An 18,713-nucleotide genomic window follows, 5' to 3' on the forward strand; every position below is an offset into this window, starting at 1 on the left:
TCTTTGCCCTTGACTGTAATAAAAACCACGGCACGTGTCATCGTGAATGGCTACCTATACTAACATTATAAAGAGAAAAGATTTGGATTTTTGGACGTTTGTTGCGAATAAACTCAAAGTCTATTGGACCGATTTTAAAAAAAACACGTCATGCTCGTAAAGTTCGTGTTTATGCCGTATCTAGGCGACATTAAAATGACTTTTTATGCTCTAGTGCATAAAAATAAATCTTCATCTAAGGCCAAGGTGTCAACAGCCACAAACAAAAAAAAACTACATATATTTTTGAATAATTTTTAATTTATATAAAATTAAACATCAATCAAATCAATCAAAATAAATCAGTAAAATTAAAAAAAAAAGAATTATATAATAATGCATATAAAATAAAAGGTACATAGATAGTGAATAATTGTTTCCATTGTTGCTATTTCATTTCCTCGCAATCTAAGTGAAAAGCAGAGTGTAAAACTCGAGCGTTAAACCCATTATCCCCTCGACGTGTCTATCCACCCTCTCCGTACCGGCTCGGGCTATATGAACGTCTTGGGTAAAATGGCTCGTTTTATGCTCTTGTTGGACAATCTACTATTAACCATTCTAAATTTATGCTAAATTATTCCAAAGTGCTATTTATGCTATATTTTTTATTTGAAAAATATAGGGTTCCTCAAAGGTAGCTCAAAGTGTAAAAAAGTTGATATAAAATATCTTTCATCGCATGCGCTGCGGAAACTATTGATAAATGATAATAGAACAAACAAGGTTTTACGATATTTAAGAATATATATGTCCAACTTTAGTAGTTATTACGTCGCCATAACTACTTTTTTACGTAAAGTTGATAGAAATGCCGACCACAATTTAACCATCTTATCCATACCTTTGCATTAATCCTTATCCAAATAAACCATTACGTATATTCGAACTGTTTAAATTTTGAATTATTCAAAAGATATTACGAATTTAAAAATATAAATCCAATAAAAAATGCAAGATACAATGGGGAATGTCTGAAAAATTTATACACGCTTGAAACTTTTTATATCAATAGGAATAACCTTTTTAATTAACAGAAAAAAATATCAGATTTATAAGTAGCATCACAATTAATTTTAAAAAATGAAAGTTTTCTTTACCACCAAATTACGACAGTCCGGTCGGTTACGGGTTGTTCCATAGTCTAGAATAAAAAAAACATTAAAAAAGAACGTATGTGTCTTTGATTCGATCGTTTGGACAGGTGACACATGGGTGACACTCTTTACCAGGCCGAATAATACTGACATGGAATTACCGACCCTGTTTTTCATGTACACCCCCATTAAAACTTACATGAGCTTCTATGGGTGTGTAGATGAAAAACAGGGTCGGTATTATCTGAGCCGGTAAAGAGTGTTACCTGTCTCTGGCTAAAATGACTTTTTATGCTCTAGTGCATAAAGTAAAATCTTTTTCTAAGACCAAGGCAATCAGGTGTAAACAGCCACAAACATAGAAGTTTGTACATATTTTTAATTTATGTAAAAATCAATTAAATCAATCAAAATAAATCAATAAAACCCCGTATTGGCTCCGATTTCCGCTGATGCTGTTTAATTTCTTCGCAATCTAACGAAAAATAGTGTGTAAAACTCTAGCGCTAAACCCATTTTCCCCTCGACGTTTCTATCCACTCTTGCCGTACCGGCTCAGGTGGCTAACAACAACAAACAAACAAAGAAATTCTTTAATCACCAAGAACATGGTAGGCAGAGTAGATATTATAATAGCATGAACGTCTCGGGTAAAATGGCTCGTTTTATGCTCTCGTTGTACAATCTACTATAGTCCGACAGTTACATGGTCAGAAAATATTGGACACGTATTTCTGTTCTCAATTAAACTAATGATAAAAAACCGGCCAAGAGCGTGTCGGACACGCCCGAAATAGGGTTCCGTAGTCATTACGAAAAAAAAAGTAATATTCTTCTAAAGATTTCGTATTTTTACGGAATCTTCCAAGTTTAGGTATATTTTATACCTTAGGCTGCTATTTACTTTTAAACTATTAATAATTCTCAAGCAAACTTAGCCGTTATAGTTTTCCTTGAAAGTTTGATATACTTACTACCATCCTGAATTTTTTCAGTTTTTCCAAACACCGGTTTAGATTTTAGAAAGGTGGGGGGGGGGCGCTCGATTTTAATGATTTTTTTTACTTTAAAGTTGAATATTTCGCAAACAAATGGTTTTAAAAGACCTATCCAACGATACACCCACACTACAAGATTGGATGAGAAAAAAAATGACCCCCAATTTATGTCCCTTTGACACCAAGTCAGAATCTGATGATGGGATCTTAGAGAAATCGAGGGCAACCCTCGAATTTTCGAATTTTTAAAGCACACCTATAGGGATTTTGGCATTTCTAACATCAAGTCAAGTATTTACATTCAGTAAGTATCATTTGGTGAACTGGACCCTGGTAAAGAAGACCGTAGGTACCGGTACTCTGTCATAAAATGATATAACTATGCTGTGTTTGAACTTAATGGTATCGTTGTGAGGTGCACTTTGGCTACAAATCACTAAAACTAGCTAAAAAATATGTTTTTTTTTTTTACAAAAAATGGAACCAACTTCAAAAACCTTGAGTGGGCGGGCTACCAGGATGTCACTACCAGATTATTGTACTCGTATTGTCACACAATTTACATAAGTAAGACAAAGTTCAAGTCGATCAGACTACTGGAAGTTAGTCGAATTTAACTTGCAAGATTTAATAGGAAGTGATAAAGTCTGATAAATCAAGCGTATTTTTAACTGACTTCAAAAAAAGGAGGAGGTTATCAATTCGGTTGATTTTTTTTTATGTTTGCTACCTCAGAACTCCGTCATTTATATATTTTTTTCATTATTTTTTTCCGTTCGTCTAGGAATGTTTTCAATTAGGTCCCGTAAGCACCAAATCAGGATCTGACGGTTGTATCCTAAGGAAATCGAGGGAACTCTTCAAATATAGTAGGAACGCCTATGGTAATTTCGATATATTTAGGAGTAACTCGGTCATTTGCTCTTGAAAATCATCTTTTGTTGAAGTAGAACTGATGATGAAGACCAAATTTGACCAATGGATGGTTGAATTTCAATTACTTTAACGCAGTTGCTAAGCAATTTAAGCTCATCGTAATTCATATGGTGAAATAGTCGGTAGTCTCTTTTCAATTCATACTGTGAAACAAAGACTACCGCTTGTAAACTGTAGTTTGTTGCTTCGTGAAATAGGGCACTGGAAATAATGAACGTCTCTGCATTGGAAAAAGAAATTTTTCGTAAAAGTTGAGCAGTTGACAATAAACTATTGTATCTTAGATCTTTTCACTAAAGTGCGTGAAAAAAAATTGTAACAAAAAATAGAACCAAGTACAAAAAACCATGAAAATAATTTTCTACCAGTCTGAAGTAGGTGCCTCAGCACGAGCCAGCAGGAGTGATTGAAGCCCAATATACTCGTATAGTTGTAGGTGAGGTAGACGATTATAGTTCCACTCCTGCTGAGGCACCGACTTCAAACTGGTAGAAAAATATTATCATGGTTTTTTGTAGTCGGTTCTATTTTTTGTTATAAAATTTGTTAAATCTGATAGTTCTTACTTTTTCTCAAACATGACATGAAATATTGACGTTGTGTTAGAAATAATAGGCCGAGAAGTATTGCGCTGCAGGCGCTGCGGCTAAGCTGCGTGCGCGCGGTCACTCTAGCGGCCTGCAAAGAGATTTCACAAAGTTTGCAGGCCGCTGGCCGGCAATGCGACCGTCTTTTGTTTCAACGCGCGCTCTGCGACACGTCGCACGCCCACACCCAGCACCACCGCCCGCAGCCGCCCGCCGCCCGCCGCCCGCCAGCAGCCAGTGCGACACGCGCGCACGCAACAGGCTGATCAGACTAGCGTCCCGCCAGCTTGTTTTTTTTTTTATTTCATGACATTTTTGAGAAAAGTACTATACAAGCCTCGGCCAGAACGTGGGGTTGCCGGCCTCGAATCCCTATCCGGCCTCGCTACGCTCGGCCGTCTATATCTGCTTGGCCGGCAACCCCCTACTTCCCGGCCTCTACAGTAATGTACTATTACTATTACATTCTGTGGCTAAATTTTAAATACTATTCCGCTCAGCTGCTTCCACCAGTGGTGCTGCGCGAGGATAGTAAAAGAAGAAGCATTTCTATCGGTTACTGAAAAACAAGTTCCTCGCAACGCATCCTCGCAGATCTCTGGTGGAAACAGAGTCTTAGCCATGGGCTATTTATTGCTACAATTCTGCTTGTTAAGTCCCTTCCCTCATGTAGCCACTCATATAATAATCAGTAGTACCTCGGTCTGAAACTCGGTAACCAGCTTTTTCTCAGATATAAGACCAATCTAGATCGATTTTTCATCCCCGAAAACCCTTACATAGATACGAAAAATTGTTTAAAGGTATTAATTAGATGTTAAAGTATAAAGAACGATGATCACGATGATGATTCACATTAAAATAAACAAGTAATCAGTTAGTAACTTTTTATTTTATCTTAAAATTAAAGTTATTTTGTACTATTATTAAACAACTTAAATTAAACAAGTCAATGTTAAACATAGTAAATTAACCATTCCTAATATTGTTGATTGGATTTTTTACTTTTCTTTACTTGAAATGTATTCATATTATTAAATAAATTAATAGTAACCAAATGCCATGTGTATAAACATTTAACTGTTTTGTAATAACCACATCTCATGAAACAAGATAAAGATGGAACGTTTTACGTATCATTTTAAATGTTAGTGGTTAGTATTTAATGAACTTAAATATGTCTTATTCTTTTTCAGATTTTTATAAATTTTTAAACAGTGAAAACTTTTTAATTAATTTACAATTAACAAAGTTCAACAGACTGACTTATTATGACTGCTCTAAGATTATAACAAAGATGGACAAACTTCAACCCCAGGACTATCATATTTCTAGAGAAAAAAATCATTTTATAGCCTTAGATCTTGACTAAGAGTCTATGCCTATCTGTTTTTTGGTCGAAAATGACTTTGATAAAAGGTTACGCATGAGGTCATTATAACGCGAACACCGCAGGGTTGTCTAGTAAAATCTTGCGTAAGAATTTTCGTGTTTGTTTTTATTAATTTTTTATTGCATTTATTTCTTTAGAGAGTAAAATATAAAGTGGCAAATAAAAGATACGAATTTAAATAATTAAAAAAAGTATAATAACATCTTAAAGGTTGTCGCACACGTAACGTAACCGATGTGGTTGGATGTGGTGTGGTGGATTGCTACCACCATCTTGCTCGCTAATCCTGCCGTGAAGCAGCAGTGCTTGCACTGTTGTGTTTCGATGTGGAGAGTAAGACAGCCGGTGAAATTACTGGCACTTGAGGTATCCCATCTTAGGCCTCTAGGTTGGCAATGCATTTGCAATCCCCCTGGTGTTGCAGGTGTCTATGGGTGGTGGTGATCTCTTACCATCAGGAGACCCACTTGCTCGTTTTCCATCCAGTCAAATAAAAAAAAACCGCTCGGCTCAGGATCCACACCTCATCTGCTCGCCGTCAACCAGGCGTCAACCATACGCAAGGCACGTAACGGAAACGGCTAAGCACTTCCGAGGCGTACGCGCGACTGCGGCTAGGTGACATCGGGCTTACGGCTGGGCGCGAGCGCGCTTAAAGCGAAGCGAGGCGGCATCGCGATCGAATCGAAACTGCGAGAGAGACAAGCGGTGGGGTGTCAACGGGGTGGCCGTGGGGGAAACGATGGCGATCTGCGCACCGTCCCCGTTTCGGCGGCAAGACGCATGCGCGGTGGTGGTACGACACGTAAGTCCATGACTGCGAATTACTAGCTTGTGCTGAGGCGAGGCGATGTAGTTCCGATGATGTCGATATGGTGTGCGAAGAAAATACTGGACGGCTCGAGTTGAGGCGGTGCCGAGCGGTTAAGTGTGCGACAACCTAAATCTGTCATCATTCTAAACATATATAAATGAATACAATGGTTTAATATTAAAAATATTTGTAAAGAAAATATTTTCAGCAAGATTTTGTTAGGCAGGGTGCGTCTTATATTTTAACCCCTGTAATTTCGTTTAACCATTTTAGTCACTTTCGATCAAGGAACAGATGGACACAAAATTTAACCGTGGGAACCACCAGAATAAATTTTTAGTAGATGGATAGGATACCATCATCATCATCATCATCAGAGGCTTAAATATTTATTACGGATGAGTCAGTGCCTTGGCGAAACTTGTTTCTGTGGCCGTGTAAGCCAATATGACAGTGACGCGACCATGCGTTTAGAAAAGGTAGTAACTGTAGCGGAAAAAGAAATGTCCTTATCAACAAAAAATACAATTACAATATTATATACTGAGTGGCAAAAAATCTGGCCCTCAAATGTATGCAATAATAGGTAATTACAAGCTTTTATTTAGTTTCACCTGTCCCGTTGTCTGTAGGTATGTCTGTCTGTATGTAGTCAAATCTTGCAAGTTAAATTCGACCAACTTTCAGTAGTCGGATTAGATTGAAATTTGGCGTGCTTATGTAAATTGTGTGACAGTACGATAATCTGGTAGTAGCAATCTGGTAGTCCGGCCAGGATCGTCTTCCTAGGACGGAACTCTTCAACGGTCAATGGCATCGACTTGAAATTTTGTATGCAAATGTAGTTTGGGTGACAATGCAAGTAAAGTCGACAAAAAGTACAGTCAGCAAAAAAAACTTGTATTAAAAATGATTTCTTTACCAAATTTTTTTAATATCTAGAGTGGGCCAAATTTTGTGCTGCTGAGTATATTATTTACATATCCATAATAGACCGCAATTTTAAAATATTTATAAACTTCGAAAAAAAAGGACTTGGACCACGATATACTTTATATCAAGTGGACGGCGACTAGCAAATAGCTTTAAACTTATTAATAATTCGGATCTTTTCTCACAAAATAATAATTTTTAGTAATATTAATTACAAAACTGCTGAAAATTTGTAATTTGTATACCCCTCTGCAAATGTTAGCGACGATTCACTACATACTATGTAAAATTATTTCTATATTAATGCAACAGATTTTTAAAGAATTTAAAATAAAAAAAAAGTTACAGCCACCACAGACATCGTAAATTTGTAACAATGAAAACATTCACAACTGCCAAGAGGAACATTACTGTTACAATATTTTTTTAAATTAAAAACTTCTTAAGACCAGTTTAAAATAAAAAAGTCGCAAGGAATGACCACTTGAACTTCCATAAATCCTTAAAGAAACTTATATAAATTTGGTCATAAAAATTACTCTATACCTATTTAATTAAAGTTATTCCAACATACAATACCCAACTGACATATCAACATGACTAAGGGACCGTTTAAGTATTTGAAGCAAATATTTAAGCAATTTTTAACCATTCTTTCCCCCCACTGCCCTAGTCAGCACGGGGATTCCCCTTTTATTTAGTAAAGAAAGCAAAGCGCGACGTAAACTTTTCCCTCTCCTAAGCTTACATAAAGTATTGGTATGATTATACCAAAATTACTCTAACTTTCTTACAATGAGTAAATTTGCTTAAGTAATCGCTAATCAGACCCCTGTCCCAGCCACATCATACCATCAAAATCAAGCAAAAAAATAGACCCCTACTCTCTTTGATGCTTACATGATACTTAAAAGGTCCTTAACTACAAAATGTCAAGACTGCTGAGTACAACCAAACCAAATTTTTACTTTTACGGTCATCCCGTAAAACCTAAATTGAAAATACAAACTGAAATATAGATGCACAGAAAAACCAGAAAAATAAGACCATCACTTAGAATCGAACCCAGGTCACGACAGGTCTTAGTAACGATATCTCTTGTCCAGGTGAGCGGTAAGTTCCAATGGAGTGCCGAAAAAGTTTCTAGATGAGGGCTACGGCATAGATGTCGCTAGTGTCACTGCTTAAGTGGCTATATAAATAAGAAACAAACAAGCTGAGATATGAGGTGCATAGGGGAAATTCGTGTCGGTACCGTTGACCATCAGTGGTGTAGCGGTATAGCACGCGGTACGTAATACCGAGGACCTGGGTTCGATTCCCAGTGATGGTCTTATTTTTCTGGTTTTTCTGTGCATCTATATTTCAGTTTGTATTTTCAACTTGACATAACTGTCAAGTCTACTGACTATAACTATAATACCAATATGCGTATGTTGTTAGATGTTTGAAAAAATAAAAAAACTGGAGCAGAGTATTTATGTCGATGAAAAACCCAAAAAACAATTAAGTATACATATATACAATACATTACAAATATTCTCTATTGAACACCATAAGTCAGGACTAAAGTGAGTCTATAGAGAGTAGGTCTATGTCAACAGAGTCGGTCTTTGCATAGCATAGATCTTTTTGAGCTCTTCTTGTTCGTATAAATGAATCTGCTGCTGCTATTACTAACATAGCGGCGCAAAAAAAATTCAGGTGACATTATAAGGGATGGACTAAAATTTTTAAATTACCCAATAAAATATTTTGCTTCCACTAGTTTTTAGAAGTGTATGTCGTCTGACATTATCTGTACATACAGTGCAACCCCTTTTCCAGTACCGTACAATCCTTTTCCAAATCACTATGTAAGTACGCTACCATCACAAACAATAACAGCATTAAGGCAATAATAATTTCAGTTAATCTTAGCGTCTACATCATTTAAAATTGTGCGGTTGGCATTTAAATATAAATATAATTTTTATTTTAAAGCGTATCTTCTCACTGATAAGTACGTTTTCAAAATTTGTAATTGCGTAAAAAGATTCTGCGAATAATCTACGATATGCTGAAATATTTATTATTTTCATCGATAAAATTTATGAGCATAATCAACATATCAGTGACAAAATGTACACTATGTAAAATTAAAATAAAGACAATTTTAAGCTCTATTTTATACGTCCGTAATAATAAAACAATTTTTCCTATTCATTTATCAATCTTTCTTAAACTATTTCTTTTAGCGTCGCCATCACAATAATCAGTCTCAAAAACCCGGAACTATCCTTATTGTTCGAACATAAGAATCATTTCTTTATTATGCTTTCGAAGTCATAATCTGGTCCGTAGGCTTGCTTGGCCGTACGTCTAGTAAGGAACACTTTACCCTTTTTTATGTAGTCACCACACGCTTTATCTACTTCACACGGAACCTCTTCTAAATTGGGAATATCTGAACAATCATTTGTGCACATCCCGTTCTTTTTTCCACATTTTTCCGCAAGTCCATTTGCTTCCGTAAAACCATTTTGTTTGGTCCCATTTCTAGCTCTCTCGAATTCTTTTTTGATCTCTTTCTCCGCGATCCTTTTCTTGTAGCTTTTAGAATAGAAATTGAGGAAGAGAAAGAGAAAAATAATTACGTTTGTAGAGATAAAGTAGGTGAACCCAACTGCAAATTGACATCTTGGAGAGAAGTGAGTCCACAGGCAGTAGAGGAGCATTATCACAAATTGGACCTGAAAAACAAAATTATAACATAATGAATTCCGTAAATTCAATAATTATCCTACATACATACATTGGCGGCATTAAGTTTATTATTGGCCCACTTATGATGGCAAGCCACCCTAACTTACATCAACGTTTAAAAGTAGGTGATGCTTTTTGAAGCAGTTTGTAATTTCATTCATCTTCACCAGAAAGACGTCATTGCTGTTCATGTGTATTGTAGCATGTTTTTTACCCATTTACCAGAGAAAAGAGCGTACGGAGATATATTATTCTGCTGATTCGCGTGGTAGGCTCAACCATATGTAAGGGTTTAAAATTGCAAAAGAAGATGTTACATGGACCCAAACTCTGTGCCAAATGACCTCCTCCACAATTTTAAGTCTCATGTTTAAAATAATAGAGGAGGTCCTTTTAACATTTGCTTGACGTTAAGAGCTATTTACAACCATTGACTTTCCGCAATGTCAACTCAATCGCTAATCCAGCTTGTAGAGGTCCCACGCTTTGTTTTGACACATTGAGATGATTGAAACCAACAACTCACCAGCTGCAGAGTCGTAACGTACTTCTTCCACCACAGATACTTTTGAAACTGGGGCCCCAGCCCGGAGAGAAGGTAGTAGGTATACATGACGACGTGGACAGCAGAATTGAGGAGCGCCAAAATAGTACCCTGGCCACCAGCAGCGAACTTCAGGTAGGACCAGGAGTAGAGCGCCATTATTGCATGGTGGTACACGTGAAGAAATGTCACCTAGGGGTATAAGATTTTGTCTTTGTTATAAAGTTGTAAGCGGTGCTTTGTGTAGAGAAGTAGGTACATTATCAATCGATCGATCGATCGGTAGTTTTCATCTAAAACACAGGTCATACTAAAATCATGGCAATTGTATTACTTTATATCAAGTGAACAGTATCGATAATTGGTCAGGCAGATATGCAAACCTTTCTTATTTATTGATGTATTTCACTCATAACTCGTAGTAAATCTTACGACATTGAGCGTCATGAAGTATTTTTTCACCGTAAAAAAATGTCTTAGGACCCATTGTACCATACACACAGTGTGCACAGAACGTTCGATGTATTAAGTCCATAGTAATAATATTCATACCTGTTTATCTTTCTTCCGCAGTACAAAAAATACCGTATCTAAAAGTTCAGTGAATTTTGCAAAGAAGTACCACCAGCCCAAGTCCAATAACTGAAAAATAAATAAGTTTTTTTTTTAATAATATGTGAAATCCTTCTAATTCAATTTTATTTAATTAGGTAAATACATAGAACGAAAAGGTAAAATACTCGTTCATACATAACTGTTTTAAAGGGAATATTACTGCAATTTTCTGCCGTCAGAGTGCAGCATTAGCACAAACCGTACACAGTTTTTTTGAGTAAGGTATATTAAATGTCCGTAGGATGCCATAGGTACTAACATAATATTATTATTATTTCAATTATTTTTTTGGAAATATGGCTCTATCGTTACTGTCTACGTAAATAACATGTTATTTTGTTACTAATAAATATATGTGGTGGATGATTTCTATAGGTATTAATACTCTTTGGTCATGATCTGTGTCATGTCGACCAAATATAAAGAAAACTGACGTCATGGCGGTTTGCGGTAGTGTCGCCTCCTTTCAATGACTTTGAAGATGAAAATTAGAAACATCTCAACTTGTGTTCTAAATAACGCTGAGCTAGCTCCTAAAAATCAACATTGACAGGTGATGGCGTCGGTCAAAGTGATGGTGATGTAACAGTGACAGTGATGAGTCAGTGATGACTGTGATGAGCGAGCCTTGCGCGCGCAGAGTCGACGCAGAGTTGTACAAACCGGCTGTGCTGTTGCGATCGATATGGAGGCTGAGTTTGTCGTTCAAACGGAAAAAGGTGAGACGTGAGTGTATGTATGAACCATTAAATTGTAGGTACCTCTCAAAGCCAACAGGTATAAAATTGTGAATCAAAAGTTCGTAATTTATGACGTCCGTCAACCAATTGGATTTCTATGTCACTATAGAACGTTGCTATAGTAAATAATTTTGGTTTGTCTACACCAATGCTTATTGGATGACGTAAAATATCTCGATCACAAGGTTCTGTGGTGGCCTAAGAATCAAATTGGTTGGCTGTACGTATTTAGCAAAAAAAAGATGAAAAAAATAGTTTTTTTATGTCTCTCTGTACCTATCACGGTACGTATCACGGTATCACTCGTAAAGTTATTATATCATAAAAAGCTTGAATACCTACAACAATAATATTTCATGTAATTGCGTTTATCGGGATAGAATACTTTATCTTTAAAATGTGATTATTACTAGTAAAAGTGCTATTCATTGCTACTTATTTGTAAAACAAACATCAAACACGAGACATAAGAATAATAATAATAGGACACTTAAAATTTCGTCTGATTCTACTACACATTACACCGTAAAGGTGTGTACAGATTATGCGCGGCAGCCGCGCGAGCCATGTTCGCGTGATCATATTGGCTCGCGCGCCAAATGTTCGATGGAATTTAGGTAGACCGCGGCGGCTGCGCGAGGCAAGCGATCCAGCTCGAACAGCGCGTGGCGCGCGCGCCAATTATTTCGTTCTAAACCACGTTCGTTGCAACACAACCGTGCAAACTGCGCGCGCGCCAGCGACTGAAGCTTCCACAGAGTACTTAATAATATAGGGGAAGCTTCTTTGATGCGGGCTCAAAAACCGATAGCGCCGTATCGCCGTGCGGCACGTTCGTGAGCGGCAATGTTCAAGCTGCCGCGCGCGGAAACCCCGCCTCCTTTGCGCGCGGCCGCCGCGCGATCCAATGTTTGAGTGATTGCCGCGCATAATGTGTACGCGCCTTAATAGTAATCGTGTCAGACGGAGTGTCAAACGGAACGTCAAACGCATACATGACACGCGACGGTGACTGTTGGTTGCCGAAACGTACTTAGTGGGCATACCTGTTTATTTTGCGTGTTTGACGGATATCTGCATCCAGCATATATGAGTCCATCTCGGAATATGTTCAAATTGAGGGCCTGAAACGATTAAACATGAAAGATAAGAAACAATAAAGTCGCAAGGAACAACACCTAGTAAGAATAAAGAAAGCAATTAAACAATCTGGGATAAATCGATATTAATCTTAATCCTTAAGTATCCTTTGATCACTAGACGCCGGTACAAAAATAATAGGTGATTGAGTTTTCAGATAAATTTTGGAGTTCCTATAGCTACGACGTCAAGACTTGGATAGTTTGTATTGCACATCACTAATATTAGGTAGCTAACAAACTGCCCGCTTGGGTATAATTCTGCCCTCGTAAGCCAGAAAGCGCAGATGCAGAATGTTTGAAGCTACACGATACTTAGTATTAATGAAGTGGTTTTTTTTTGAGATAGCGCCTTTTGGTTTAGGAGGGTAGGGGATCACTTAAGTTTACCTTGTAAACAATCATCACAGAGAACAGCACTTGCGTAGCGTTGTAATAGGCGATGAGTCTGGTGATCCTGAGGGGGGGCCGGTTCTTCATTACACTGGGCCCTACCCGTACGAGGATCAGGTAGGCGATCACCACAGAGAGTATAGGCATCGGACTGGACATCATGAACCATGAGTCCACCATGGCACCTAAAATAAATTATTAAACGAAAATGTGAGTAACGACTCTGCCTTTGAAATTTAGAGATTTCTTACTGTACTAACAGAGAGCTACTTTTTTGTGCAGGATGTTATAATTAGAGGAAAATAGAAATGCGCCTGATATAAAGAAATTTACTGAATTAGAACAACGTCAAAAGTAATGGTATATCACTTTCTTGAATAAAGAATGTAACAGTTCAAAAATAGAAAAAAAAATACGATTTCTTGGGATATAACATAATTATACCCCTTTTGTGACTTTTGTATTTCACTCATCCGCAAGAAATTGTCGGTATATTTTAAGACACCATTTATATTTTAATAAACTTACTTTTCCCCACTTTCAGCGAGTCCAGGTATCGGTCAACTTTTTCAAGGTAGCTCATTTTGCTTTTTATTAATCTGGAAAATAAAATAATACAATATTAATATTCACGCAATACGAAAGAACAACCGTCATTTGCGTTAAACCACGTGCGACTTTTTTTAACAACAATAAGTTTCTGTAACCGGCCAGTATCGTTTTAACGTTTTATGAAGATAAAAGAGGTTCTTAGATGTTTACCTATTTCTTAATAAAACGACGGTCGTGGTGTCTCTTTTTAACCGACTTCAAAAAAGGAGGAGGTTATCAATTTTTCTATTCAGTGATCTGTTTGCAAAATATTCCACTTTAAGGTGCAAATTTACTTAATCTTGGAATATTCCGTACAAAATGCGAAATCCTTAGAAAAATATTAAGTACTTAATTTTTTCGTAATAGCTACGGAACCCTATTTCGGGCGTGTCCGACACGCTCTTGGCAGGTTTTTGTAGTCGATTCAATTTGCTATCCACATTCAATTTTGCTGTCATAGTACGTACAGTCGAGGGCATAAATATCTTTACAGCTATAGCATCAAATATATCGTCACTACTTTGAAAAAAGCTGGTATCTCAAAATCGATAATCTTTCCGAGTGAACTTAATGAACATTGTTTTAAGGGTCATATTTGTTGACGTATTGATTTGAGATATGAGATTTTTCAAAGTAGTTATTCGATGTATACATATTATGTATACATGGACCCTATGGTTAGTGGCATAAAGGTGTACAGATATTTCTGACGTCTTGGAAACGTACATATTATATTTATGCCTTTGACTGTACAACATTTGCGCCTTATCTAACTCCATTGTCATTTAGTATTATTTGGCTCGATAGATACTTAGTAATACACTCTTTCTTTTCAGTGAAATCTTTATATGCACAACTCATATTTCAATAACATCGCATTAAGCACTTGTTATTCATTGTTCAAATGTGATTTCTTTGGGACGAATAACTGTCTCGTCATTTGTAATATGAATGTTGTACCAAATTTGTCAATGTGTCATGTTTTGAGAGAGCTTTTGTTAAGTAAAACAAAGTAATATGTCACTTCAATGGGATCTTCTATTAGTCTACTACTTATGATTTGATTCACATTGGCGGCTCTCGTTCGTTTCTTCATACCATCATTTCTTTGTGTTTTTTTTTGTGATGGTACTTTACAATGTTTTAAACTTACACGATTTTCTCTTATTAGGTACCACTGGCAGACTGTGTTTTAGTAATAAGCAAGTCCGTTATATTTAGTAATCATAATGGTACTATATTATCACAAGGGAACTTAATATCATCATCGAGTCAATCTGACTAAAAAGTGGAAGTAAGTAAAGTTGAAAATAAGATACAATCCTGTGAGATACCGAAACGGAAAATGACCGATGATTGAATTAATGACTTTTTAGACCACTTTAATTTTAGGTCATATAACTAAAAATAAAGTGGTTCTAACGACATATCGATACTAGAATAGGGCACTAGGTAACGGTTATAGTTACGTAACAACTGCGCCAGACAGGGCTGAGGCTTTAATGGGATTAGGGCAGAACACTGACGCTGCAATAAAGTGTCTGGCGACTAGATGTGTCGGCGTGGAGAGTAAGACAGCCGGTGAAATTACTGGTACTTGAGGTATCCCATCTTAGGCCTCTAGGTTGGCAACGCATCTGCAATCCTTCTGATGTTGCAGGTGTGTATGGGTGGTGGTGATCTCTTACCATGAGAGATCCACTTGCTCGTTTGCCATCCAGTCAAAAAAAATTAAGTCTAAAACGAAGACTGCACTAAAAGAAGTAAAATGCAAGGTATATAAGGTAAGGTAAAAGAGTTGAAAGGCATGCCGACAAAATAAAAATAAGGCATGTTTTATTTATTTTGTGGAGAGCCTTGGGGAGGCCTATGTCCAGCAGTGGATGTCTTTCGGCTGACATGACTATGATGATGATGTTTTATTTATTTTTAAAGATTGATATAGTAAACAAGTTTTTAAGCCGATTTTTAGACTCTAGAAAATTATTGGATGCTAAAGCAACATTTTCATTTCTCTTGCTCTAAAAGACGGTATGTAAGCATGGTCTTTATTTATGACTCGTTTAAATATTTTAATATAAAATCTATATAGGTACAGTCACCAGCATTAATATCTGCCACAGTGGAGCGTGCAAAAAATATCTGACACGTTCTTCCGGCCCTAGAAATAGAGTCGTATCAGATTTTTATGCACGCTTGTTGTATTAGATATTGGTGCTGGTGACTGTACCTATAGGAGTAAATACTACCAGTACTTTACTCTTTTATACTACTAGTACTTTTGGTGGTGGCTTAAAACAATTAAACTGCACACGATTGAACTGTTTAAGCCGGTGTTGCCATACAATTAAATATTTTTATATTTTATTTTTTATTTTTATTTTAAGTTAGTTTTTAGATAAGGTCCTCACTGAAAATCAGCGCCACGGCTTGCCGTGGCATTATGCTGAGTGGGGACCTATGTACTCGTCATGTATGTCTTTATCTGTTCTATGTTTGTTTTAAATAAATGTATTTTCTTTCTTTGTTTCTTTCTTTCAAATACTCCTGCACTCTAATACTGATGGCACATTTTACAGTTAAGTACTTGAATCCCATCGACATCACTAGTGGTTAGTTTTCTGAATAGCAAGGCTTGGTTTTGACCTGAAGTTTGTAGGTCAGTTTCCCTTTAGGTATCAAGTTGTTATGTTGACATTATTGTCTGTTGAAGACGTTTTGTCCGTCTGTCTTACTTTCCCTAAGGCCATTAGAGTTTTGCTAGGTCAATCGTTCTTCGAATCGAATGTAGGATTTCTGTAAACAGTTATCGGAGTTTCAACAATAGTAAAAACGAGATGTAATCAAAATGCTTTTACATACCGTCAACGATTCGCTTTGCAATTGCTATAACGCGTACACACACATCTAGTAATGATCTAACCTCCTTATTCATAAAACGTTGCGAGCCTGCTAGAGTAAAGCGAATGTTTCATCTGAGTTAAAATGTGAGATAAAGACAAACGAACGGTGATCTTCTACATTCATATTATGAACCTATGAACATAGCCACACCCTTAGCGCGCGCGCGCCATTTTCGTCCGTTTCTTTGACAAGAAAATTTTATTTTCACGACACTGCTCGAAAATGTGTCCATAGATAACCTAAATCCATTACACAAAACTGCCTGTACATTTAACAGCTGACTAAAATTATGAATAAAAAAAGTTGCCCAAAATCACTGCCAGGTGGTGGTAAGGTGCCCAGAAGGCTGGCAGCATTACCACGCTGTATGGCAATGCTTAATCTTTGTGCTAAGAAAAAGCCAGCCCTCTGGTCACCCGAAGCCGTAATCAATTTAGACGACAATGATTTATAAATATTAAAAGCACTCAAACCCCAAGAACCCATGGTTTCTACCCCAAACGGCTCAATGTAGGCACTACTGATGCCTACATATTTGCGACGTTTGAGGCATTCCGCAGAGTCTGCAGTGGCACCGGCCCTGTTGGCTGTAGATGGAAGGTGGGACGGAGCGAGTGTGTCAACGCAAGTGGCGTCCCAAACCAACTGCTGTCCCATTTTCCATGGCATGAGCGTCATGCCGTCGGGCCTCTTGCCGTCGTCGCGGACCAAGCCCGAAGGTTCCAAAACGGCTGGTGCTCCGGCACTGAACAAGGCCCGGCGGATGACGTCGTGAAGGGCTGCATGCCGCGGGATGCGTTCAGTACTGCTGCGGGAGGAGAGTCCATGGTGGCCGAGGCAGTCGACCTGCATACCGCAATGGCAACGATGTGGGGCAACACAAGCCACTCCCAAACGGAGACACACAGCGAGCCGGAATGTGTTGTCGTCAAGAAAAATGCCTGTATTTGTGGATGGTAAGGCGTGAAGCCAAGCACCAGATTCCCATTTCGTAACGGGAAGGAGGCGGGTGCGCTCTGTAGGGTTGGTAGACGTATGGTAAAGGTTATCCCGCACTATTCTACAGAGCGGCTCATCCCATTGCCGCTGCGAACTAGGAAAAATGGGTAAATCACCAGACGGGCAAGCTGACTTCCATGCTGTTTTAGCTTGGTTCAAGTGAGGCGCATCTAGCTTGTCTAGAGGAGTTTTGAGTATCTTGACGACAAGATCTTGAGTATAGTACAGCGGACTCATTTATGGCTCGAAAAACACGACAACAATGTAACACATTACTACGGTAACAGGGTCTATCAATTTATGTATTTTTCAATATATAGACTTTTTAGACTATACTTCAGAATTTTATTGCCGGCGTGCTGAAACGACAATCGGACCAATCATCAAATGTGCGCTGCATGTGAAATTAAACTGACCAATGAGAATGCGTCATTCATGACTTTTATGAAGTGCTTTTTTTTCTTAAACGCATAATATGCACAAAATGCATTATTTTTTTAAGTATGAAAAACCGCCACAGCATCGCTGGAGGTCGGTTATGACGAGGATGACGTTTTGATTTTTTTAACATGTGGTTGGGTACTGGCCACAAAGAACGGACTTGTCGAGTACTGCCTTTTCGCAACGTAACGTTTGGCAACCTGTTTTTCATTTCGCAAACTCTAAAACTGTAAATATTTCAGGATTTATTTCAGGGCCATCGTGTAACAAAAATGTAAAAAAAGAAATACTACAATCGGCGAGAAGGGTGACACTAATAACTTCCCTATAGAACACTAAGGCTCCTTTATATGTCACTAGCGGACTCTGTAGTGAGTTATGGACTGGCTAGTTATGAAAGAACTTTTAAAACATACTTGTATAATATTTATAACTTACAAATACGTTTGTTAAAAACCATAGTCCCCTTAAAAATTAAATTTAAATACAAGGACAATTATAAGGAACTATTTCGCTACTGTAAAGTGATGAATGTATTTGACAAGGTCGATTTGGCAATATTAGCGCAGTACCATGATAAAATATACCAGTTAAATAGGAAGAATAGACCAAAGAACTTGAGAAATCTATCTAACTTGCCAAACTATGTTATACCCAGATGTCATAATGTTTATGGCCAGAGAATGTGGACGTCCACTCTGCCTCGCATACTTAATAAATTTCCATTTGAAACTGTGCAAGAAATTGTGAACAGCAAACACAACAAGATTAAGCATATTTTGGTGCGATGGTTAAACCTACC

The 18,713-nt window shown here is 37.5% G+C and overlaps 1 protein-coding gene across 1 annotated transcript in view; it reads right to left on the reverse strand.

The window, feature by feature from the left end:
• Positions 1–4,564: 4,564 nt before the first annotated feature.
• The window catches only part of LOC141433253 (very long chain fatty acid elongase 7-like), a 28,263-nt gene continuing 14,114 nt past the window's right edge, over positions 4,565–18,713 (reverse strand). Inside the window, exons 2-7 of the mRNA XM_074095211.1 lie at positions 13,502–13,572; positions 12,971–13,158; positions 12,488–12,565; positions 10,639–10,728; positions 10,069–10,278; positions 4,565–9,529 (exon numbers count right to left, since the gene is read on the reverse strand). Of these exons, the coding sequence (XP_073951312.1) occupies positions 9,098–9,529; positions 10,069–10,278; positions 10,639–10,728; positions 12,488–12,565; positions 12,971–13,158; positions 13,502–13,556 (1,053 nt within the window). The 5' untranslated portion in view covers positions 13,557–13,572 and the 3' untranslated portion in view covers positions 4,565–9,097. The remainder of the gene's footprint in view (positions 9,530–10,068; positions 10,279–10,638; positions 10,729–12,487; positions 12,566–12,970; positions 13,159–13,501; positions 13,573–18,713) is intronic.

This window comes from Choristoneura fumiferana, chromosome 12 (assembly GCF_025370935.1).
Source record: "Choristoneura fumiferana chromosome 12, NRCan_CFum_1, whole genome shotgun sequence".
Lineage (NCBI taxonomy): Eukaryota > Metazoa > Arthropoda > Insecta > Lepidoptera > Tortricidae > Choristoneura > Choristoneura fumiferana.